The sequence below is a fragment of the Myripristis murdjan genome, chromosome 20, assembly GCF_902150065.1.
Source record: "Myripristis murdjan chromosome 20, fMyrMur1.1, whole genome shotgun sequence".
In the NCBI taxonomy this organism is placed as follows: Eukaryota; Metazoa; Chordata; class Actinopteri; order Holocentriformes; family Holocentridae; genus Myripristis; species Myripristis murdjan.
The window spans coordinates 6,354,926-6,382,146 of record NC_043999.1 but is presented as its reverse complement, the minus strand read 5'-3'; the positions used below and the strand labels follow the sequence as shown (position 1 = coordinate 6,382,146).

Sequence of the window (27,221 nt, the reverse complement as noted above, 5' to 3'; positions counted from 1 at the left end):
TCAACAGAAATTTTAATTAACCCCCTTGCCCCGCCTTTATCGGTAACTTAATTTCATTGGTGCGCATTTCTGAGAGGGAATTCCACATCACAGCCGTGTGTGTTTTTCTTTACTGCTGCAAAGCTGTGACAGTACCATGAAATTCACATTTTATTTCTGACCAGCGTGATGAATGAATACGCTAATAAATGAATGGCAGAACAAACAAATGAGGGGAAAAATGAAAGAATGAAGTAGCTGACAAAATATCGAACCACCCAGGGCTATCTTAGACCCGCCTCTGTCCAGTTTTCACTGTGAGAGTAATTTATGGTTATTAGGAATGACAGTCCAGGCTTCCTGCACTCCTCTTCTGTTTCTCAGAGTAGTTGGCCATTTTCTTAACAAAACACCCCCCTCCCAGCCCCCCAAAAAATCACCCACAATACCATCATTGCCCAATAAATCTCTTTAACATGCTCTTCAGTGTCTAGAGAGAGAGAGAAGAGAGAGAATGTATATTTTGCCTTATTATTTTGCTTTACTTGGACCTTGCAGAGCTTGTGGCGCCAAGGGTGCATAATATTTGCATGGGGATTCTGAACGAGAAACACTTCCAGCATAAAATGACAATGTTTGTGGATTTGGTGCAACAAAATTATCCAGCCGGGCTCGTGCTGTGAGGAAATGCTCACAGCCTTTCTGCTATGTTACACGAATGCAGTTAAAGTTTGTATTTCCAGTGATAAGACTCCTAAAGTGAATTCAAAGGACTGTAAATCCATTTCACGGATAGGCCATGAATGCCATGTGGGGTAGGCATTATAGGGATGGGGATTTTAGTGCGCTCTTGCTGGATATTCAACTGTAAAATCTCCCACGGAAACTTTTCTGTTTAAACATGTAAGCGGTAGCCACTGGAGAAATCCCTCATCATGCATTTACTGTGCATCTACCCTGTGTTAACACTGCAAACAGACACTTTTCATGAATGTTTTACGAAAAAAAAAAAAAAAAAAAAACATTGTCATACTGGAAAACAGCCTCTTCACCAACTAGTCATGATTCGGTGCAGTAGATGATGATTGACCTTAGGGACACAGTAAAAAGGGGAATTATAATTGCGAGAATATGTGCATGCTAGAGAGTCTACAAAGGAAGAAAGAGAAGGAAAATAATGTAAGAAGTTGAGACGGTGAACAAAAGAGAGACACAAGAGACACAAAGTACATATGAAGTGTAAGTGCAAACTCCTTGGAGAGAGAACGCTTCCTCTGTCACGTGTGAGGGGGAAGCTGGTCCTCTGGGCGGCGAGTGCGTGCATCTATTTGCATGTCCCCGTCTGTGTGTGGGCGGTCTCCTTCTGGTGTTAATTAGCACATCCTAAAAGACAGGAATGTCAATCTCCACCTCCGCCTTCTCCTCTCTCTACACGTGCAGAGGGTCAGCGACTCTAATCAAACGATGCATTGCCTTTTTCATTACAGGTGGAGTGTAGGAACTGGATTGTGTGAAAATACAGATGACGAAGAAGGAGAGGAAGAAGAAGAAGATCAAGAAGAATAAGAGGGAGAAGAACAGCAGAACAGTGAGGAAGAAAATAAATCCAACATAAAACATGCTAGATGAAAGCATTTTTGCACAAGTTGCTTAGCTGATTTAACCCCCTGAACCCCAAACCCGCCGGCGGGATAGAAAGACATGTATTTTTTTAAAAATCGCCAAAATTCATATTTTGGCGATTTTTCATAGCTGGAAGCTTTGAAAACCTATTTTTTCGTCGGAATTTGAATATTCCGACGGTCCCTGAATGCAACATGTCCGACTTCGGTTTAGCGGTAGAAAAAAGGACGAAACTAAGCCTAAAAAAGTGATTTTTCATTCGAATCATTTTATTATACATGCTTCATTCAACAATTCGCCAAAAAATAGTCGTTTACTCAATCCAGATCATTCAAAAAACAGAAAATTCTGCGGTCTTCAGCGGATCTGAGACATCTTGATTGATTCAGGTGAGCCCAACAGTCGCGTGTCAAAAATTCACTGAATTTCAGTGTGTAGGCAACAGTAGTAACATGGAAGGGTGCAAGGCAGTAAAAATGCCTAAGTTCATACAGGTTGGAAAAATGTTAATATATCAGGAAATAAATAATGTGAAGCCCTACTTTTTTTTCCCTGGATCAGTGACACTTGTAGGCACCTGAAAAAATGTTCTGTACATTTATTCCAGTGTTTCTCGATTTTTGTAAAATAAATTATCAAAAAAAATCAGTTTGCCTTTTTTATTTTTTTTATTATTTATGGCACTATAACTCTTTCATACTGTGTGAAAGACATTTTTGAATGGCTTGAGGTGATAGCCACAGCTGTGCTGTTTCCATAGAGGTGCAGCACTTGTAATTGCAGTGAAAAACAAGCCCACAGTGAGCCAAAATGTGAGGGGAGCAGAAAACACCCAAAAACTGCTTGGGGTTCAGAGGGTTAAGATCCTGAGCATTTCAAAGCCTTGGGCCCTGACCGAGAAAGCCCTAAAAGTCATATTTTGTGTTTAGCTTGGACCTCAAACTCCTCGAACTGCCATCAGAGTCCTGCCGGCCATCTTGAGGGTGCACGCTGGCTCCTAATGGGTTAAAGAGTCTGTGATGTTGCCAGGGGCAAGGCTTTCATTAGCCCCCAAAAAATAATCAATAAAAACTTGAAATCAAACTGTCAGGCAGCTGCGGTGAGGATGCCAAAATGGGTGCAATGTGGTCCCTTGTCACCGTCTTTGTCAAAACGCTCCGCTGCAGCATTTTGCACAAGCTGCAGCTTTGCCACAGCTTGTTCGTTAAGGCAAGTATGTGAGGTCTTACAGTAATCAAGAGGAAAAGATATAAAAGCGTGTTTGTTCCTCTCTGTGTTACTTAGAGAGAGAGGTGATTTAATTTTGGCAAGATTTCTTAGTTGGAAAGAACATGACTGAACTTGAGAGAAACACGACTGAACAAGCTTTCTGGACTGTTCCTCCAAATTTCGATCAAAGATGACATCTAAATTTTGAGCCGCTGCCTCGGCGTTATCTGCTAAGAAGCCAGGAGGCGGATGAATTTGTCTGGAGATTCACTGATGCAATCGTGTAATACCAAAATCGGCTTCTGTTTTGCATTACTGCACCAGCCACTTTGCCTATTCTTCCCTGGGAGTTAAAATACAGAACAATTCAGTAATATTGTGACAAGCTCGTGTATCTGTCAAAAGACTCGTCAGGCCATTTCTTGCGCCTTTTGATGGTTGAAAAAAAGAGGTTTTGCCAACACCTGCAGTACAAAGTGGGCCATCTTCAAAGGTTTTATTTGCATTTGCTGTTTAGTAAAATGTCATCGGTGTAAAAAAGCTGATTGGCTGTGAACAGTGAATACTAACAGTGAGTGTATGGGCTCATTTGATATGTCTCATTGGTAAGAAAAAGATCCACTGCAGAACTCCATTAACAAATGAAGTCCACATCATTACTCATGTTGTGTCATGGGAGCAGAGCTATGAAAAGTCAATAAGGGAGTGAGACAACTGGCTAATCTTCTTGAAAATTATTGCTTTACATAAACATTAGAGACGAGAGGCTGTGCATCACTCGGAAACAAGGTAATTCTCCAAAATGTATGCATGCATGCACACACAGAGGCGCTGCGACTAAATCAATGAATAAATAAAACTCACATCATTTAGACGTATATTTGGTGTTGAGATCCTGTCTTTTTTTTATAAAAACAAGTGGAAAAATCTGCCAGTGGGATGAGATATACACTATTTTCACTTTTAAGTATGTCAAAAAAAAGTTAGAATAAGGAAGATCAGCCCACTAGTAGCAAGAAAATGACACTTGACTCAAGAAAATTCAAGAGACAAGTTGATTAACATCAGAAACAAGTGGGATTATCTCATCTCACTGGCAGATTTGTTCACTTGTTTTAAGTAAAACATAATTTCAACACTGAATATGAGACTAAATTGCTTGTTAACATAAGATTTTTTTTTGCAGAGCACACATAGAGACTAACCAAACATCACTTTGCTTTGCTCTCGTCTAAATCGCAGCCACGAGCCTCTCTCAAAGTCAAAGCGATAACACAGACACTTATGTAGGCGGACCCAATCGTTTGCCTGTTTACTCGTCTCCACTTGGCAAATGGCTCCCCCTTCAACTTGTTTAACAAACATCAGCGAGGGTAGCGGCGTCCTACGGCACAGAACAAGACATGCGCGGCCATTAAAGAGGCAACCAGCTGCTTGGAGCGCTGCGTTGCTTCCCACCGGCCTGCCTTCACCTTGGAGGTGCGAGGAATGATGTTGATGCCACGTCTGTTTGACTGAGATGGAGCGGTAAAAATAGGCATATGTGGGATATCAGTGGAGTCTGCAAAGTGTGCAATTACCTAACCAGCGAGACTTATAATGGCAGCTTCATGATGTGCTCAGAATACAGATGAGACGCTCTTATGGCAGAGAGTAAGAGTTTATGGACATGATATTAGATACATAATAAAGTAAGAATGATAATTCATGGGCTACATGGGTGGAGATCACAATCTTTGCAATCTTTATGAGCAGCTACATAATGAGAATTACACTTAAATATATGCGTAAGGTGATACCGTTGGACTGAATGGAATAGCATAAGGAGCGAGTTCCTCCTCTTAAAATAGCCCGGTATATGATCATTAAGGATTCTGGAGGCTATATTTAGTGCGTCTCCCAGGAGCTGATTGATGGTTGGAGGAAACCGGGGGAAAGGAAAACATAAAATCAGGCTAGAATTAGGTTTATAAAAATTCATTTCAGCTGCTATCCAGGGACGGCGTAGTTGCAAATCCTATAGACGGGCGCTGGGAGTCCAGGTAGAAATGACACGCTAACGAAGACGGAATAATCAGCTGATATTGAATCTCGCCACTGCTGCCCCCCCACCTCTCTCTCTCTCTCTCTCTCCCCCTTGTCAGCTGTATCTAATGATAGACTAAAAATACCTCGAGATCAAGGCTGGTCCTGTCAACACAAAAGCAAGAGGTGCCAGAGGGAGCTGCTTTCTAATGACAAGTCTCATTTCATGGCTGCTGCCGCTCTGTGTGCGCAGAATGTAAGAAAGACGCATTTCTACCGCTTTCTACATCTGTCCATCATACATGATTATTCCTGGGTCGCAGGAATATTTTCAGGGCTGCTTCCTGAAAGTCAACAATTCAGATAATCTATCACACCGTGGATCCTCTGCGGTCCATGGAGGAGCTTTTATGTTTTTATTTTATTTTTTTTTTAAGACAGTAAATGTGCACTGCAATACCGCAATAACAAAGATCAAATGTAGCCTATTTCTGCTGAGACGCAGCTTCGTAATCAAAGTGACAAATGCCAGTGTGGTCACGGACAGAGCCACCTATAGTTTACGTACAGTTTTTTTTTTTTTTTTCTTCAGTCATTCAGTAGCATCGCTGCTGCTGAAAAAACACTGAGAGGACTGTCAATTCAGGCTGATTTACACTGAAGCGGCTTCATTTGCTCAAAGATACACTGTGCAAAATTGCTGGGGGTAAATTTAATCAAGAGCCCTTTAGGCGCAACAGACGAAAAACATGGATGAAGTGCATAAGTTGAATCAAACACCTCTTACTTAAATCAGTCTTCAGCTATTTTTCCTAGTGCACGTTAAATATTGCAATTTGAATTTTCTTTTTTCTTTCTTTTTTTTGGATAATTTTTTGGCATTTTAGTTGATAGCGACAGTGGCCAAAGCTTTGGTAAGTGGTAACCTTGATGCGCTCTACCAGATGATCCACCAGGGACCCGCCTCACTTACATTTACTAATGCTTAAAACAAAAACAAAACAAAAAAAAAAAACATAAGTTATAAGAGCCAGACGTACTGATGTGTCATGTCATTATTACACATGGTGAATCAAACCGATCAGCAATCAGAATCTTTATGCAGCTGTTTTAATGAAGTTTATAGATTCAAACTGCTCATATATGCTCATATAACTCTTGTATATGATTGTTTGATTATTATTATTATTATTGCCTGGATTAGAATTACTGTGATTTATCAACACTAAAACTTGTGCCATCACATTTTCTTAATGCAAGAAAGACTACGAATAATCAAAATAAATAAACAGCAAACAGTGATATTGTCATACTGAATAGCCAAATCTGATTTGACTGAGTCAATAATACAAATTCAATCACAACTTCACCTCTGACTCCTCTCTACTTGTGGCTTGTGTTGTGAGTGGATCCACAAATGTAGGGTTAGTCCACTTGTTGTGCATGAAGTGAACCCACCAAATGCCTAAATGTAAATATAAGCACTATTAATGAACGCTAATAAGCTCATAATGCAGCTGCTCTGTTGTTGACAGGAATATGCCGCTACTGTATTTGTTGCGAGAGAGAGAGAGAGAGTGAGAAAGAGAGAGAGGGGGGGTTTCACTGGAAGCAATGACTTCTGATTGAGGAACAGATGTTTGCTTCCAGATGTGTACAGCGCCACTGCAGTTTGCGATGTTTGCTGTGGCTCACCCATGCGCGATAGATTTGTTGACGCTTTCGTGGGTCACAGCGTGTAACTGCGACAGATCGGTCACAAGAGAGACGCGCCAGCCTCAAGCACATATGGGGACCTGTGGCTAAAACAAACACCGAAATCCGCCTCGACAATTAACCACAGCGTACTCTTCGATCCTGAGAATTGCTTCTAATATTCTAAACACCGCTTTTTAGCTCTCTAATTGCGCCCGATGAAAAATTACATCAAGGAGCGGAGGGCTTGTAATTTAAGGATTTGAGGACACATTTAACAGCTGCACCATTTCTAGGAGCCATCTTAGATCGTGTGATTGGAGGAGACAGCACCACTGGGCACAAGAGAAGACAAAATCCACCTCATTAATCCTTCAGCTGTACAAAATCCTCACATCGTCGAGCTGTGATCATTCTCTTCAATGCTGCACTAAGACAAGTGAGTCGATCCAGTCTCCGAGGCACCTTTTTTTTTTTTTTTTTTTTTCTTCCCCTGTTTAAACCTTCATTGAAATAAAGTATATAATTTACTTTCATTGGCTCCCTGTGGTGCCGTCAAAGTTTATACTGTCACAGTCCCACTGTCAAGAAACAAGCTTTTGAAATCTGGGTGATAAATTGTTACAATAGCAGCATCCTCACACCATCACTGATCAGAGAAAAATGAGGGTTATAGTTACAGGTAATTGGGTAGCTATTGAAGCACATAGAATACATCGTTTGTGGAAATGTCAGACGGCAAGGACACACACACACACAGACACACACGTGCACACACACACACACACCCACGCACACATGCACCTACTCATAGCTCCACTCGTTTTCACAGAGACAAACATAAGAGAGGTAGAATAAGACAATAAGAGAGCGCGAGAACAAAATAATGACACAACAAAGAATGAGGGAACGCAAGAAAAAAAACAAAAAAAGAAAAAGAAAGAAAGAAAAGAAAGACAGATAAAGAAAAAGACAGCAAGGGTTCAAGCCAGACTCTCGGTGTTACTGCATCACTAATTGGCTCACCTGCGAGAAAACGGTCCGCTATTATTCAGCTATTCTGGAAAGACTTTTAACAACACTACCTCTGCACATTGATTAAAGCAGCTACATATAATAATAAGAACAGTAATTCACATATGATTCTGGGGCCTAATGATATGTTAAAAAAAATGGACTCTGATTATTTTAGTAACTATTCTATTTGCAGTTTGATTCGCAGCGTGAGATACATTTGAGTTAACGCACTTCTTTGTTACAAGGCACAATGCATATACAACAGTCTGCTGGAAAAACATCATTAACAGTAATGTACCACTGCAATAATAACAGAAAGCATATGGATTCTTTTCAAAAGCTTGATTACGGTGGCTGACATTCGACTCAAGAATGAATAAATAACATTTAATGGCTCAAAACATTTTCAACATCAACAGCTTTTATAATTATAGTGTTGTTAATAAAAATAACTGTTTATGAAGACATCCGTAAAATAATGCTAGCTGCTATTTCATGTGTTGTCCTGTATTGTTTGAGGTGCTGGAATAAGTTGGTTGAGGTGTTTCCTCTCATCTCTGCAAATGTCTAACATCACCCGACTTTGTAAGACCTGCACCCAAAACGCTGCCAAACCACTGATGTCGAAATTTCACCTAAAAAACTGTTTGGCATCGTCCTTTTTAATGTGACTTCTGACTGGTTTACTGGTAAGAAGGCCTTTAATTGGCCAATAAGTCAGCATGAATCAGTGTAACGCATCCTTTGATTGTCTTTGTTGAGTGCTTGAATGAGGAAAAAAAAAAAAAAAAAATACTACAGGAAACTGGGGCGATTTTGACATTGCATAATTATGTTTGCATCTATTTTACATGGATAGGAGCATCTGCAGTGTCGGTGCAGCGCATATGTTTCAGAGGGACACTTACTGCTTATCCATTTGGCGTTAGGTTCATGAACCTTGAAGTCTTTCCTAAAGAGGTCACCAACACTGACTTTGCCCTTGAGAGCCAAGCTGTCGTCCTCCCCTGCAACAGAGTAAATAAAAGCGTTGATTAGCACACAGGCGGCTGAGGGGGACAGAGGCCCCGCACGACGAGGACAGCTCACGTGTACATTTACATTTTACATTTTACAGGCTGGATCACCCAATTAAACACAATTTCAGAGTGCAGGGATCAGAGTCAGAGTGCCCTGACAATACAAATGAGCACATAAGAGAAAGGTAATGAAGAAGATGAGAGTAAACATACCTCCCCCCATATATGACGTAGTCATATTTAGGTCATTTAAGATGGGAGACCACTTGCATTTACGGACAATATACAATATAATGTTGTCAACATACTGTGTGTAAACATAGCACATATACTGGCATGAAATATGAAAATTTACTGTAAAGGTTCTTACACACTGGCATGTGTAGCGAAATAGCAGAACGAAAGCGCGGAAAAACTCACTGGCGAAAATTTTGCCTTTAACTATTCACACCAATCAGCGATGAGAATGTGCGTATTGCGAAATATGAATCCCGCAGCGTGCAGGAGAGCGTTCTGACAGGAAAAAAAAACATGGAGTCAACTTCATCCTCCGATGAGGACCTTGTCATTATTGAACTGCTTATCCATCTAAAGAAGAGATTTTGGGAACACCCGCTTTTACAGAGCAGGGATGGAGAATGGGGAATTCCACCTGCTGATACAGGAATTAAAACTGTATTATGACCGTTTCAGAACTTATTTTCGGATGTCCGTGGGACAATTCGAGACTCTCCTGGGTTTGCTGGCACCGCATCTAGAGAAACAGAGAACCAACTATCAGGGTCCCATTGACCCAGATCAGCGACTGGCTGTCTGTTTGAGGTAGGCTATCATAATATTTTAGTGGGCAACTACTGAGGAGAGATGCTGCCTCTCGTGCGGGCACTGACATAATGTTGTTGTTGTGAATGGAGACTGGTGATTGGCTGCTGCAGTTTGTTCGCCTTAAAAAGTCGAGCTTGTTGCGAAAAATAAATCTCTCGCATTTCGACTTTTCGTATTTCGCGTTCTATGTGCAAGTACTGATTGCATGTTATGAGTTTGAAAAAATACTAAGTATTCGCACGAATATAACGCCATTGGTGTGTAAGAACCTTAAATGTATGTGTTTGGTAAATTCAAGTGGTCTCCCATTTTGGGCTCCTGGGGAACCCACTCCTTAAATCTGCACTGAGCGATTTCTAACCACTAGGGGGAGTTGAGAGCACAAACTCTATTTGTGCTGTGTTTGAAATCGTCTACTAATGTCCTGCCTACTACACTCAAACAGTATGGACTGCATTTCATTTCTCATGTACACAAATAGCTGGAGTGCACTACATACTCAATTTCACAAGAACAAATTCACAATAGCTGTGACAACACACACACCCACACACACAACCTCACAAATACTTGACCTCCATACCAAATTTGAGCCTCCTAGAGTGAAAACTGTTACTTACAAAAGGTGGAGAAATTTTTGTGGATCAACTGACTGACCAACAGAGCGAGCTATAGAGCTGCTGGTTGCCGCTAAAAAAAAAAACTTGAGGAATGCATTTCCCACAAGTCTCCTGCTGGACTACCTGGATTATTTTGCCTCTGATTTCCAACGTGGTGAAACCGCAGGCTTTCAGCTTCGAGGTAAGCTGCTTTGAATGAACTTCTCTGTGTGGCTGCAGTGCTGATTGCAGCGACGGAGGCACTGCCGTGACTGATCTAGGACCCTTGAATGGGTTTATCTGCAGAATGTGACGTTTCAGAGACGCTTAAAATGAAGCTGAAGTGGCGAGGGAGTGAAGAGGCGAGCAGAGGAGGGGCTTATTCTTGGTTTGATATAGAAATTGAGAAAGCTCAAACCAGGAAATAACAACAAGCTGGCTGTAAACTGTATAGTAGGAAGAGGACCCATAGTAATGGCTCAGGGTCATTTCACCGTAATAAAACGCATGTAATAATGTTTAATGTAGCTTTAAATAGTAGAGTATGAGCTTTGCCTGCATATTAATTTGTGTTTTACATACCTCAGACACCACTGATTGAAATTTGACACTTTTTGAGAGTGTAGCCTTTACCATGCTAATCAGTGTGTAGTAGGATAACTTTGAGCAAATTTTGTGTGAATCAAGAATTAGAACTTTTCAAATCAAATTCAGCCTTTTGACCTTTAATCACGGCATTTTCATTAGCCCAATCCATGCTGTTTTTTTTTTTTTTTTACTGAACATTGTGAGAAAACACATCACCGTTCAACGCTCTGTTGCAATTTGACAAGTGGTGTCAGGGATTATCATGTTTAAAATGTTGACCTTTAAATATTGCGCCTTCATTAAGCCATCAGCAAACTTTTTCCAACACCCGCACACGACCGCAAACTACATCATCACTCTAAGTTTTGTCAAAATCATACCAGTTGTGCAGTTTTAACCTTTTAAATTAAAAAAAAAAAAAAAAAAAAACATTTTGACCTTTAATTACGGCGTTCCCCATCAGGCCAATTAGTGCAATTTTTGTAAACATCAGAACATTGTGCCAAGACGCATCATCCCAAAAGTTCTCAAAGTTTTGGCAAAATCTGTCTGAGATGTCATGTCTGAGTTCAAACTCTGACCTTTAATTAAAGCTCCATGTTGGTAATGTTTTTTAAACGCCAGAACACAGTGTGAAGATGATGCATGCTCGCTCTAAGACTCATCAAAATTAGACCGGTGGGGTCTGAAATATCATTTTAGACATCATGTTTGATGGATGGACCAACAGACAGAACCAAATTTGTAGTCCAGTAAGAGCTCAGGAGGGATTTATAAATGTTTTTTAGAGCAATTAAGACCGTTTAGAAGAGAGATGTGATTAATCAAGTCATTTAGTCTTTTTTTGGTCTTAAAAACTTGTTTTTCCTCAAACAAGGTAAACACACACACACACACACACACACACACACAAAACAGTGGGATATGATAATCTCACTTGTTTCCAATCAACCTTTTTCCATAATTTTCTTGAATGAGGTATTATTTTCTTGAAACTAGTGGGCTGATCTGCCTTATGTGCCCTTGTTTAAACATATTTATACTTGTTTCCGGACAAATAAATGCTGAAACAAGTGAAGCTGCATTATAAAAAAGTGGGGCTATCTCATACTAATGACATTTTTGCACCTTTTTAAAGAAAAGCAAGATTTTTAGAGTCAATTTAACACTAAGTGACTTGCTAAGATGGGGATTCCTTGCAGTTTAAAGATGAATTTTCAGCCTGATAGGAGATGGAGAGTAACTACACCCTCAACTGCTGGTTGAAGGTATAATGCACAGTATTGCCTTGCCAATCTGGGATGTGTCTACCAACACACATCCGACAAAGACCAGCAGGTTCATTATTTCTGCAACAAACCACTGGCCTGTAAGGAAGCAAACATTTCATTATGCAGCAGTCCATTTAAGCACCTTGGGCAGCATGATGCATTACTGGAGAAACACCATCTCAGAGAACATGATTCGATCCTGTCAAAATCAAAATTCAATAATATGCAGTGCTGTGAAAAAAAAAAAATAATAAATAAAAACAAAGAAATGTGTTTCCTAGGAACGTTTTTTGAAAACAAAACCTGGACGAATTTATATTCATCCCTTCGACACACTGTGATCTCCAGCTGCATCTTTACAACTTGTTCCTGCAGGGTCGTGTCAGTTCACCTTTCAAATAATGAACAGTCCACTGAGGCAGAGAGGGGAAAAAAATGGATACATGAGCTAAATAACAAAGAAGAGGACTGCCATCTCTCTGTTTTTGTACTTTGACATAGACCATTACAGCCTCTGATCATGTGCAAGTCCTGGATATTTTCTCGGGACATGTAGCACAATTCATTTAAGCCTAATTTCACCCATCAGCACTCATCATGTAATCACTCTCTCCACACTTAGACTCATTTCACCTCCATATGCATAGGGGGAGGGGTAAAAAAAAAGCTAAAGGTGATATCTGATTCACATTCCTGTCTTTACTGGGAGTGTTATCACCCTGAGCATACACTGTGTTGAGATTCATTCAGTTTTCATGAAAACATGGTCACTAACCATGCCATCTGACAGACGAACAGAAGCTTTCTACTGCGTATCTGAGAGGTATGCTTACATTTATATTTTAGGCATATGGCTGGTATTTCGCTCTTATCCAGCAGGATTTAAAATGTATGAGCAGGTAGGGATTCACTCTCCTGCACAAGGACACTTAGACAAGAAATGACTGCTGATGGACACATAAACAGCTGCTTATTCTGGTTAAGGGAAGTCTATCCAATACTCGGCTTTTAATCCCTACACCAGGCCACTTTGCAGCCACACTGCAAATGGCTTTTTTTTTTTTTTTTTTTGAGATTCTGGCTGCAAGTACTGCGGATGTAGGCAGTGTTTCATTTTCGAAGAGTGCTCCAGACTTAGGATGGCGACAAGATCAGGAGGTAAAGCATCAGGGGGAAAAAGACTCAAGGCAAAAAGCCCATAAAACCCAAAAGACAAACTCAGTATGAGTTCCCTTTGCGTACTGAATGCTGCCCATTAAAAGGGTTGGGATATTTTTTTGAGCTGCGGTTGTTTCCTCCTTCCTCAAGCTCTCACGCTGCCTACTCCACCATCAGAAACAACAACAAAAACCAGAAGTGGGAAAAAAAAAGGAAAAAAGAAAAAAGACGCCGAGCAGGGAGGGAGTACGAGACCGAGCAAACACTGACAGACAGAAGCTAAATGCTGAAACACAATGGTTTTATTAATAATCCTTTGCTCTCGCTGCTGCAAATACTCCTGGAACTTCTGCTTTAGCGATCTTGCCTGCCATTTCCACGCGCCTCGTTGATGGGTGAAGTTTTTGTACCATTTCAAGAGTTGGAGGGGGAGACATGCATTAGCTTGGGAGAGACTGGAACACAGGAAAATAAACACTCATACCTGCGCCTCAAACATCCATAAACCACTCATTGGGACCGGGGGCGGGTGGAAATACAAGGCATATAGTGCTGGAATGGGTTTCTCAAGGCCAAAACCACTATTTTTTTATATTTATTGAAAATTCTTATGGCTGGTATTTTATGTTGATTATTCAGTGTCTTAAAACAGACGCCAGGGTAATGCTGTCACAGCTCACTGTCATGTTATAATAAGAACCTTCTCTTGTTTTTGTTATAGTAAGAGTTTTCTCAATATAACATACCAACTTACATTGTTATAAAGTGTTTCTTATATCCATATAATATGAAATGTTTCCATTACTTGACAATTTGGCATCAGCTGGCGGTGGATTCACCATAAACTGGCACTTGGCCTTTTCATAATGGACTAAGGCATCATCATAGCCCATGAAATATCAAAATATCATTCACTGTGCTCAGTGTGTGTCACCGCGGCTCAACCCACGCATCACACAGAACTCGATCAAGTTGTGCAAACAAGCCATTCTTAACTCATCTGTCCCTGTTTACTTCGTAGGCTGCAGTAGATCTCTTTGTCATTAAAACATATGAAAGTTTCATGTTATAATAAGATAACTTCCTGTGGTGTTATAACGAGAAAAGTTTAGATGCCAAAATCATAAGAATAATCATTAGAATGTGAAAATATCTTGGTATGATGACACATCAAGGGACACTGAAACTAACTTTTTTTCAGTGAGGTTGTAGCCTACCTGGCAGAGAAACCCACTACATCCATTCAATATAATTTCCAAAAAAAACAACAAAAAAACAAAACAAAACAAAAAACCCCATTACTGACCAGTTAAAGAAAGAAAATGTCTCTCTGCAGGATTGCGGTCAAGGAACAACCTTCATCAGTGAAGTTGTGATATTTCATAAAACGTCAATATTATCCTTTGTGCACAGCAATTTGTCCGGTGCCTGTTCTGACGCAGGCACTCGAACCAAAAGGCCACAGTGATTTTATGAAGAGCAGCTTGAAGTGTGGACCTTAACAGTGACCATGTTCCCTCACATTAATCTGACACATGCTTTGATCTGTGTGTTGCAGCTGTCTGTGAGATAATCTCTAAAAAGGCAGATGTACAGACGGTGGTTGACAGCACACAATGACACTCAACATCTTCCTCTTGCCATGTTAACATCACACTGTGCCGTTGGGATTGCAGAAAAAAAAAAAAATCAGTTTAAACGTCAGCGTGTGTGAGATCCAAAGAAACCCGAGAGCCTGAGATCTCAATGTAGACAAAAAAAAAAAAAAAAAAAAATCAAAGATTGCAGCATTCACATTTCAAAGAGCGACAAATATCCCGAGCGAATCTAAAAATATAAATCAGGAGATCAAGGGGAAGCACCGACTACGTCCAACATCCAACGCAGAATTAGATTCTCATGCGTTTCCATTTCGAGAATTTAACTCGAATTTTTCCCCACAAAGAGGTCTTGAGGTCTTGTTTTTGCCCGAGGACAATTTAAAGGAACAATTCTTTCATTCATTCAAAAAGATATTTTCCCCACTTCCCCCCTGGTGCAATCTGTCCATCCAGGCTCGAGAGACTGGCAGACTGGACATTTCACCAAATCACATAGAAACTGCCTGAATAAATAGTGCTTTAAATAGGAAAATATCTCTTTTGTTGTACACTCCTGATCAAAATTTTAAGACCAGTTGAGAAATTGCAAGAATTTACATTTTGCACTGTTGAATCTTAAGAAGGTTCTAAGTAGAGCTTCAAAATGCAAAAAGAAGAAGTGGGCGTAAGCAATTTATTGCAAACAACCATTAAACTGAAAAAGGCTGAAAAAGACCACAGCCTTTAAAAGCCCAAATCTTGGCAAAAATGTGGATTCAGTGTCATTTTCTGTCACGTATCCACACTGTCATGACCTCCTGATGGCAAAGGCAAAAAAGCTTTCTCTCCTTGAACGTGGTCGGATTGTTGAGCTGCATAAGCAAGGCCTCTCGCAGCGTGCCATTGCTGCTGAGGTTGGATGCAGTAAGACAGTCATTTTAAACTTCTTAAAAGATCCTGAGGATTATGGAACAAAAAAGTCAAGTGGTAGACCCAAAAAAATTTCACCGGCCCTGAGCTGGAGGATCCAATTGGCTGTCTGTCAAGACCAGGGACGATCCTCGGCCCAAATTAAGCTTGTCACTGGTGCCAACTGCAGTCCCATAACCATCACATAGCATCTGCGAGAGAGGGGTTTTAAGAACAAAAACAAAAAACGTCTTCAAAGGCCTCGTCTCCTTCAACGGCACAAAATTGCCCGTTTGGAGTTTGCACAAGAGCACCAAACATGGGACACTGAAAGGTGGAAGAAAGTTTTATTCTCTGATGAGAAAAAATTTAACCTTGACGGTCCTGATGGCTTCCAACGTTACTGGCATGACAAGGAGATCCCACCTGAGATGTTTTCTACACGGCACAGTGGAGGGGCGCCATCATGATCTGGGGGGCTTTTTCCTTTAATGGAACAATGGAGCTTCAGGTTGTGCAGAGGTGTCAAACGGCAGCTGGCTATGTGGAGATGTTGAAGGGGGCATCCCTCATGACTGAAGGCCATCGTCTATGTGGTAATGACTGGGTTTTTGAACAGGACAACGCTGCAGTTCACAATGCCTGCCTGGCAAAGGACTTCTTCCAGAGAAATAGCATCACTCTTTTGAACCATCCTGCGTGTTCCCCTGGTCTAAATCCAATTGAGAACATTTGGGGTTGGATGGCAAGGGAAGTTTACAGAAATGGACACCAGTTCCAGACAGTGGATGCCCTCCGTGAAGCCATCTTCATCACTTGGAACAACATTCCCACTAGCCTCCTGGAAACACTAGCATCAACCATGCAGAAACACATTTTTGAGGTGATTAACAAGAAAGCTTTTTTGCCATCAGGAGGTCATGACAGTGTGGATATGTGACAGAAAATGACACTGAATCCACATTTTTGCAAAGATTTGGGCTTTTAAAGGCTGTGGTCTTAAACTTTTGATCAGCTGATGAACAGCCTATTTCAGTTTAATGGTTGTTTGCAATAAATTGCTTACTCAAATTTTTTTTGTCTCACTCCCATTTCTTCTTTTTGCATTTTGAAGCTCTACTTAGAACCTTCTTAAGATACAACAGTGCAAAATGTAAATTCTTGTAATTTCTCAACTGGTCTTAAGATTTTGATCAGGAGTGTATTTTGGGTGAGCTGTTCCTTTAAAATGCCCCTTTGCCCGTAAATTTGGACTCTGAACATACTGTAAGCTGAGAAGAGAGGACATCTTTGTACGGAGGAATTCAAGCTACATTTCTACAATGGAAACGCGCACAATGAGACTTCAGTGCTGTGATGGATGTTACACACAGTCAATGGATGATGTAAGATAATAGCTATTTGGACGAAACATGAGACCTTTCCAGCATGGGACACTCTGCCTCCCCACATGTCCAGCCAGCAACCGTTTCATTTCATCATAAAGCAACATAAAATAAATAAATAAAGGCATTTATCTGGTGCATCATCTGAGTTTTGATGGTGATTATCAGAGTCCCTCGACTGCTCAGGCCGGCAGGAAAAACTAATATCATCTGCAGTCACTGAACTCGCTGTGACATGGCAGAGTTCAGGGGATAAATACTGACTTGGTAATGACTGGACTGTCACTACACGTCAGATTTATGGATCGTGTATACGAGCGGTCAAAAAGTCATACATCTCAGCAACGCGTATTTGAGCGGTTTCCATTTACATTTTGGACTGTTAGCTCCAGCTCTTAGGGGGCGGCAACACCAATCCGTCAGAAAACGGACAGAATTATTGATGAATAGATTTCAGTCCGTTGGGCTGTTTTGGAATGCCAACGTGATGGGCAAGGCATGAAATACAGGAAGGAGAAAACCAACATACCATGAAGCAAGGTGCTACTTTATAGAAAAAAAAAGAAAAAGGAAAAGAAAAAGATGGACTTTCAAACACACGCAACCCTGGCAGTGACACTAAAGTTTGGTCCAGGGGCTTACAGGGGTCTTTGTGAGGCTTCCGGAGGGTCCTCAGCAAAATAACCCCCCTGAGCTCTGATTTTCCCTGAAATCATCACTTAACACACGTTTCCATGTAATTCAGCAGGACATATTTGGTGTCTTTGGAAACCGTGGGATCTCCACTAGAATTTAAAATAAAGTTCTGTGGGTTTCAACAAAGCTCAGCCATGCGGCGTGCATTTGTAATGGCGAACCCAGCGATGGGGCAGGCAGGGCTGAGGAGGTTCTAATATCCCTGCACTAAATTGTTAGGATACAAAAAAAAGTTTGAGCGGTTATTTAAACACTAAGTTTTAATCTCATCATTCTGAATCTATTTGTGTTCAAGCATGACATCTCAACACTTTAATGCATAACACAAACCAAAATATCTTTTCCTATCAGGGTTCCTACAGGGCCAAATCACTTCAAATGGGGCTGCATGGATTAATGAAAGCTCGGGGGTCAAAAACATGAAAAACTCCTGTACCAGCTAATTGTTCAGGGTGTTTTTCATGGTAAATTCTGACTGAGAAATGTGTCAACCAGACGTTGTCTCTAACCAGTCAGTAACAAAACAGAATATGTTTGATCTCAGGCTTCAAAACCTAAGGTATGCCAGGCATTCCAGCTACCAATAAACTGTATTAGTTTGGTCTGATTGTATATTTGCTTGTGTATATGCTCTTGTTTTGTCCCTAGTAGTGGTGAGACTGCTGTGTTTGACAAACTGAGGTCCTTACATTAGGGATAAAGGTGAATTGTTCTTTTAAACCCATTACACTCACAGCTTTGTATCTAATGACATAAGGAGACAGGAAGGTCTTGTTTTCTGCTCGGCAATAGTCCTAACCATTGAATATTTAACCAAACCAAATGATTTGTAAGGTTATATAACCAGGAGGTATGAAGAAGGGATATTTACAATATTTAACTGCAGAGAATGACTCCTTAAACTGTTTTCTGCTATATTAAAGAATTCCCTGACACACTGCATGGATGCACTGCAATGGAAATAGTCCTGAATAAAGAGGACCATGACTTTTTGTCACTTTTCAACTATGGACCTAGATACGTCTTTAAATGCACCTTTTCTCTATCATTTTTTTCTTTAATGTTGTTCTCCATACCCTTTGAATGTTTTACAGTATACGCACGGTGAAGTCACAGACAAATTTCACTGTTTTTGCATGATAAAGGTCTCATCTAATCTCATCCAAGTATCAAACTCCCTTTTAAACTACTTGTACTCGAGCACCTGCTCTTCACACAATTTGAGTCATTTTGGGGATGAGATCGTCATTAATGGAATACTGACTAATAAAATTCAGGTAGCAATTACTGGATGGATTGATAGGCAGCATGCTGGAGTAAAACCCTTCATTTTTGCATTTGGTGTGAAGGTGATCGGCCCAATAAGCGAGCGTGCGGCTTCATGCCAATTCAGCGTGACTACCTCTGTTCGACAGGACCGAATTAATGTGTCGTGATCCCCCCACAGTTTCCATTAGCTGTCACCCTGTCAGTCAGCCTGACATCCCTCAGTCTGAGAAATACCCAAACACCAGCAGTGAACATCTGACCTAGTTGTATTGATGTAGAGAACAGAGCAACCTCTTAGTAACATGGACCTATCAGTTACAGCAGAGGGAGACTGTCAGAGAAGGCAAGGAGAAGGAGAGAGAAACTCTGCGTGTGTGCGTACGAGTGAGTGTGTGTGGTGTTTGTATGTGTATGCTGTGCGTGTGTGTGTGTGTGGGGTGGGGGGGCCGAACAAAGTGCTTGTCAGTAGCAGTTAGAAACTGGCTGCTCTGTCTGGCAGGGGAACATCCATCAACAAGCCCTCCTAACTGAGAGGAAGGAACATGCTATCCCATAACTCTTCACATGTCCTACATTGCTGCTTTTTGCTGCTCTGAGTGGTGCGCCTTTCTTCCCAGACTATACTCCATTATGTATTGTTACAGCAACAAAGATGTGTTGGACGTCGCTAAGGCAAAAGGCTGGATTATGTGTGCTTTTAAACCAAAAAAAACACACACACCAAATAACAGCTAAAGTTTGGAAAAACAGAAATCCAAGGTGTACCCTGTATTTCTGGGTCCATTATAATGTGTGGCGGTGACGTTTTCTCATTTCTGTGGAGAAATGGCTGAGCCTATAAGCACAAAGTCAACATTTTCTAAAAAATCATCAGTAAACATCAGAATTTGGTGCCAGTGCCTCAGAGTCAGAGAGCAAGGGCTTCGTTATGCATTTACCATTTATGTCTGGAGAGAGAAATCATTGATGATTGCTGACAATCGTACAGGCAGAGATCCACTAAAGAGGCAGAGATACCAATTTGACCAAGGATTGGTAAATAAGTTTGGTCTTCGACAGTTTTTTTTTTTTTTTTTTTTAAGTTTAGTTTAGTTTAGTTTTTTAGTTTAGCTTTTTAGTTGTTTTTTTTTAGTTTATATACCCCTTTTAGAGTTTGTAAAGAGAGAAGATGTGGAAAGCTGCATGCACATTTTCGAAACAGAAAGTGCAGAAATCGCAGTTTTTTAAAAAAAATATTGTGTTCCTTGCCCAACCAAGGAATCCGGTAGACCTTCAGATCTTTGTGGGTTGAATCCTGATTCTGGCTATTTGACATTTTGAGTTTGAAAGTTTGAAAAAAAGCAAAATGTGCATGTACTGACTACCGGCCCGCTGCACCAGCCTCCATCATAATACAGTCACGTGCCTTTTTGCAGTACATTCTACATTCAAAATGAACAGCACTTAAAGGGTTAAATTCATTTTGGTGAATGTTTGTGTGTTTATACGTTCAGGGCAAAGCTACAGGTGATGTTAGGCGCTCCTCCTATGTTTCAAAAGCTGTTTCAGATTGTGACCGGTTATTGGATAGTGATCACATTTGTGAGGATATTTGCTCATTTCTTTGTTTGCTTTGCACTTCTACTCTACAGTAGGTGGCTCTAACGCAAATGTTTAAACCGGTGTTGTTTTCTCCAAACTGAGGTGCTATTTTCCTCACCTTTGCACATGGCTATCATAAAATAACAGTTGGGTCTGGACTATAATTTTCAGCACCAGGAGCTGTCCACCTCTATTGATCGCAATAACCATTTCATTACTGCAAAACGCTCCCACCTGCTGTTTACTGAGGGGCAGCTGTTTAGTAAAAAACATTTCAGGATATTTAAATACTTCTATAATACTTTTTGGTGCAACTCAGTGAATGAACATCAGTGAATGACGTGGATGAGAGGCAATGTTCTCAAAAAATTAGCTGGTTCCAATAGTAGACCTAACCCAAAGCAACTGTGGGCATAATTCTATTACTTAATATAAATTCAATAACAAGCAATGCTATGTATAGCGTATGAATCCCTTTCATTTTCCGACTCAGCCATTTTGCTGTAGGCCTATGTCATCAAATTACTTCCAGAAGATGTTATTTTAAAAAGAAAAAAAAAAATGATGTTAAGGATGATAGTCAGAGTTAACCATGCCGCAATGTTGCTGAGATCAGAAATAGTTCAAATTGAAAATTCAAATTGTAGACGTGAATTGTAGACGTGAATTTAAAAAAAGCCTTTAAAGTTTCCTGGCTATTCAGTTAAAAACATCCCTATCCATTTAAGGCCTTCACCAGGACAAACACTCAATAAGCAAGGGCAAGAGAACAAATAAGCCTCATCCACTTTCGTTGGAAGAGGAAGAAAATGCATTCAACCTGGAAAAGCCCTGGTGCCGAGGTCTGTTTATGTGTTTCAGAAATGACGATGGAAGTCGCGAGTGCGAGAACTGCCTCGGTTTTTCCTCTCTCTGCTGCTATTCAACGCAGCGACAGCTTGCGTCTTCATGGATGTGTCACTGGCAGAGTGTGAAACGCACTGAATGTGGAACTTGCGTCAGATACTTCCTCTTTTAATGAAGTACACTGATGAGGTGAATCCAGGTAAGAGCCATTCAGTCTAAATTTCCCTTATTAAATCTATTAGTCACAAAGGAGATGTGGATAAAGAGAAAATGGGCACGGTAGGAAAGGATTTTTAAGCCTTGGCACAAGGTAGATGTGAATTTTACGAAAAGGGGACTGCAAATCCATATCATGATGTCACTAATATTTTGTAAATTCAGTGCACAGCGGACAGACACCCTCCTTCTGAAGAAAGTCATTCTGGGAAACGCAGGAAATCATTAACTGAAGTAGAAGTAGACGCGGCAGGTTGAAAGCGAGAGCAGGGAAAGCGGGTACACCGAGAGGTAAATTACAACACTTCATCACAAACTAACACCTGGAATGCATTCAACATCACAGAACGATGATAAATAACAGTGGCAGAGCATCCAAGGGTGGATTTTTCCTTTAACTCAATAATAAAATAAAATATATATTCCGCAGCACGCATGCCTGGGATTCAATCAATTCTCCTTCCAGAATGAGATAAAACAACTGCAAACCCCCAGGAGAAGTAAAACAAACTCACTTTTTGGGCAAACATAAAACAACTGTCCTTGAGCAATTATTTATGAACAAGATGGAAGATGCCAGGAGATTAGCCAAAGCCGCCGTATCACCAAGCTCTATCATCCAGAAGCTCTTCTTTGTTGCTCGGGATATCTAATTAATCCACACCATCTTTCAAAGCCTCTTTTAATGAGGCAGGAGGATATTTTTAATATCTCAGTGTTTACCAAATAGCCTCCACACACCGCTCTGGTAATGGGCAGCCTGCTGGAGGCCCCAGAAGCTGCCGTGGGGGCCCAGCTTGTGTCAAGACTTGGAGCGGAACAGTAGTTCTGCTTGAGCACACAGCGCCGGCGTGGGGAGGGTATGGATTAGGGTGAGGTACAAGCCGGAGACGCCACCTGCCCGGTCTCCGCGTTCTGCCTGACTCCCGCCGGCCTGCCATGTTTGGGACTGGCACATTAAACAGCCTGAGTTCATTTGAGTCCATAACAAACACTGTGGGACGGGAGCAGGTCACAGCTCGGAGGTGATGAGGCGTTTTAGGCCTCGCTGCTCTGACACTTGCCGTTGCGCTCAGGTTTGTGCCGGCGATGCCTCTCCCAGGCATCCGACCAGATCTCCAAGGATTATGTGCAAAACAAAACATTGAAATTCAATGAGTCTTCTATAATCTTTGACCCTGCCTTACCCCTCCCTCCGCCCACCCCTTCCCACTTTTCCTGGAAACATTACAGTACCTGCAATTGTCTTTGACAGCATATCATAAACAAGGGCACAGCGATTACCGTCTCTGTAACTGGGTTATAGCGTAGATATATTGGCAGTTCAATTGACTAATGTGACTCTGGCAGCATATAAAAGCATATCAGGGGGCTTTATGAGCCCAAATCTAAACAGATGGCCTATCGATTAAACTTTCATGTAAATGCGCACAAAGGAAGCCTCAAGGTCATTCCGAAGACAAATTCCAAAGCCATAAAATGCCTAAGGAGAATTCAGAAGGCAAACTCAAACTGTTGTGTCTGTTGGCGTACATTTCTAAAAAAAAAAAAAAAAAAGCCCAAGACTGAGCATATTGTAAGAAGAAAGTAATTTTGTGCAGGCTAACTTGAGATTTGAGATGTTGAGATATATTTATTCATAAGCAAAAGTGTGTATTAATGAACGTGTCGAGCCAACGTTACTGTGCCAGATTTAGCCTATAGGTTCATTTTCATCAAGACCGGACAGCTTCATCCAAGGGTACGAACATAAAATACAAGATGCAAGAAGAAATAATGTTAAGCTCCATGACACAGGTAAGTAAGCTTCGAGCAAAACATGAAGCACATGCTGAAAGATACACATAAAGTCAGTAAAACTGAAGCTACTCATCAAATATTTAAATATTCACACGACCATAAAACTTTATAACAGAGACATAGATCATGACAGAGGAGGTGTGTCTTTATTTTAGGCTGAGAAAACATGACTGATTATCCAAAAGCCGCCTTTTAAAACAATTTTGTGAGCGAAGCGGGAGTTGACAGGTCCTTTAACTTCATGAGATTTACTGACCTTCAGCAAATCTGACCGTCAGAGCACGAGAGCCCATGTGGAAGTAAACTGTGACACAGCTCTGGGTGACACTGCAAATATTGCATGAGAATGTGAACCGCACACACACACACACACACACACATTACCCTGTGCAATGCCACGGTCTTGCGCGAGGGCACAGTGTTAAGATTGATTGTGAAACCTAATGGGCATGTCTGTGCATAATAATAGTGAAGCAAACAGAGCATGTGTGTCCATGTGTGTGTTTGTGTGTGTGTGTGTGTGTGTGTGTGTGTGTGGTGTCATGGCCGCTCCTCCCTGTCCTGCACCACGTACCTGGTGTCAACAGGATGACGGAGGTGACGATCAGCGAGCAGATGACCAGAATGACAAGAAGGGCGATCGCTATTCCCTTCCAGTTCCTCTGCGGTGGGTTACTCCCCACCAGCTCCTACAGAGAGAGAGAGAGAGAGAGAGAGAGGACGAGAGAGACACAGTTAGAAACAGTGAAAAGACTATCGCAGGAGGGAGCTGAATGAAAGTACAAATTACAAAGAGGTATGACAAAAAAATGAAAGTATAATAGGAGAGAGCAAAGCGTGGGAGGTAAGAGAGAAGCGAGCGAGAGGGAAACAATAAGTATCCAACAATACAAAACAGACTTCAAATGGGTATGAAATGCAATGGGGGGGATGAATAGAAGGAAGTATGGATGGCAAACTCATTGAAAGAAAAGACGGGGGTGTCAGTCAAGGACGAACGTGAGTCAGACGAGCAGCCTCGCAGCTCTCAAGGAGACACGCCAGCAGCAGCAGCAGCAGGAGGAGGGGGAGAATTCTTAATGAGCCAGGCATCAGTGGCCATCACCCGCAAATGAATGTGACAGATAAAAATGGAGCCCGTGACACATTTGCGAACTGCACGCTTGACAACAACGCTGAGAGGCTTTGGGGTTAGAAAAGCGAGCGCGAGTTACTGTATGTATGAGTGACTGACAAAACCCCGGGTGCCGCTGAATTATTGCATTTTAACACTGTTTTATGTGAAATCACAACACACGCGGCAACAGACGTAGCATTACTGCAGAGTGTAAAATGGGAACAATGTAAATATGGATGATTCTGTGCAATGGTAATCAGGCAATCGTCCGACGAGGGGCGACATGCCGGAGCTGGCCAGGTTCAGTGTCAATGCAAATGCGCAAAAACATTCACAATATGACATTATATGACACTAAAAAAAAACATCATATTAACAAACTGGAAACTTGTAAACTTGACATTTTACACACAGTATTCAGATGCAATTTGAGGTGACTATATGACTATATATGACTATATTAACATTTCATTATGGCGCAACTTTTACCCAGGTTTTCATTTTTGGTGTAAGACGAAACATTTTCTGGGAAAGTTTTGCATGTCACCTTCATCTCCAGGATAGACAATCACAGCCTCTATTTCGTACCGTGATTGCAACGCAAAGGGTAAAAAAAACCAAACAAACATTTTAGCAAATAAACCACCCGGAGAAATCAAAGCGCTGCACGGCCTGCTGTGAGACTTTCAAGACAAAGCAGCTCGGGGAATTTTCCACCTCAGCTCCGACTGGTCTGGCACACACGCAGACAACCAGTGCCAAAACCACAACCAAGAAACACTCTGCCGAAAGGGTCCAAAGCCCAAACTATTAGTGAAGGATTAATAAGTTTTTAATTAGTTTATAGAGGATAAAAAGAGCATAGCGGAGCATGTGCTTTGGGGAACTGTGGCTGGCGTATTAATGAATACACACCAAGGCTTTAATGAAGCCGAATGTCTGATCTATGGAGCAAACCTTTTAGTGACCTTGTTCCCACCTTACCTGAAAGGAGCCACAGACATCATTAGCCAGCAGATAAGAGCGACTATTTACCAGACTGCCCATTAGCCACATTTATTAAAATAAAGACCTGGTAGTTAGCCATGTACCCACACTGCAGAGTCCAGATAGTCAGGAGGTGGGACTCTTCCCCGGAGGTGGGGAAAGAGAAAAGCAGAAAAGCAGGAAAGGTCGCAGCCAATCAAGAAGAGCGTAGTAAACAGAAATAATGTTGACAACAATGATTTGCTTTGCAGGTGATGTAGATACTCTGTTTCTAAATTTTGACTGCTAAAATACATAGACACACATAGACAGACAGATAGATTAATTCATTCATCATCTTTTTATGAGATTACTTGAGGAAAATAGATTAACCTCAAAAAACTGGATTTTAGAGATTTAGAGATTTAGATGACAGGCCATTCACTGTAAGCAAGTGCGATTCACTGAGATAATGATGCAGACTGAGGAGGATAAATAGATTAGCATAATGTTTAGGACTAAGAACTTTACATGATGCAAATTTTTATTAAAAAAAAAAAAGGACCAACTAGGACCACCTACACATTCCTGTCAATATTGAATACACAGACAGCATACATAAACAAGCACCGTCTCGCAATAAACAGCACATTTTTAGCAGAGGAATAACCTCCTGGGAGGGAAATTAGAGGAGTTTACCCGGTGGCGAGTTTACCAAAAACAAGTGGAGACACAAAAAGACCGAGTCCGAGTTAGGATAAGTCAGGCGTCTTTCATTTATCAATTAAGACTCAGCCCTGAGTCACCGTCTCTGTGGGTCTTAGATCACACTGAGGAACGACCGAGCGTCTGATGTGACAGAGCTGGTGGATTATAATGTAAATAGCCTGGGGGCCGGCTCCTGCGAGATAAACAGATCTCTAACCATATACAACAGAGACACACGCTCAATCCTGGGATTACTCGAGCCGATTTCGGTTTGGTTCGGGTGGGTTCAGTTCAAAGATGCGCTGATTAAACACAACGATCTGGGGATGATCTGACAGTATACAATGTGAAATGTTTTTAGCTTTATATACATTTTTTTTTTTTTTTGCGCTGTGCTGAGCCATCTCTCTGGAATAGTGTCCTTTTTTTTCCCGCAGAAATGAAAATCCTACTGGAGCATTTATGACAGTGGCAGGCAGCCCACAGATGATTGTTGTTATAGATACAGTACGTGACTGCACGGAGGCGTGAGTGGGATTTACAGTATGGAAAACGGAGGGGGGGGAAAAAATGCTCTATAGAGAGTGACTACTTGTATGCGATGGAATACAAGGAGGGAGCAGCGAGCTTCATAATCTATGTAATGCACGATCAAAAAGAAAATGCAAATCTTTATGCAATGTTTAACTATGACTGAGCGTTTCATGCCAAATGGCTCTAGACAGTGCAATCCAAAACTGGGCATCATTCCCTTGCAGTGTCTTTAGCGAGAGGCTAAATTTGACAAACTCATCTGTGTGCATGTGTTTGTGTAAGTGTGTGCCTGTGTATGTGTGTGTGTGTGTGTGTGTGTGTGTGTGTGTGTGCAGAGGGGCAGCCTGATAGCCTCAATAGGTCTGTGGAAGCTATCAACAAATACAACACTTGCTGGCCTGGCAACAAAATGTCTTTCGCTGTGTGTGAAGCCTGAGAGTGGAGCACAAACAATCTCGAGAAGATAAAATGAGCTGCCCGTTTGAACGTCCGTGCAATTTTGTCCCATTACCTGGGAAATAAGATTCAACACAGCTGCTCAGTGGAGTATTAAACAGCGTGTTTAAGGCCAACAACTCATTTGTGTATGAAGAATCGCCAGCTATG

The 27,221-nt window shown here is 41.3% G+C and overlaps 1 protein-coding gene across 1 annotated transcript in view; it reads right to left on the bottom strand.

Moving 5' to 3' along the window:
* dpp6a (dipeptidyl-peptidase 6a) overlaps nt 1-27,221 on the bottom strand; it is a 202,451-nt gene that overhangs the window by 48,068 nt on the left and 127,162 nt on the right. The window contains exons 2-3 of the mRNA XM_030079320.1: nt 23,865-23,979; nt 8,457-8,555 (exon numbers count right to left, since the gene is read on the bottom strand). Coding sequence (XP_029935180.1) covers nt 8,457-8,555; nt 23,865-23,979 — 214 coding nt within the window. The remainder of the gene's footprint in view (nt 1-8,456; nt 8,556-23,864; nt 23,980-27,221) is intronic.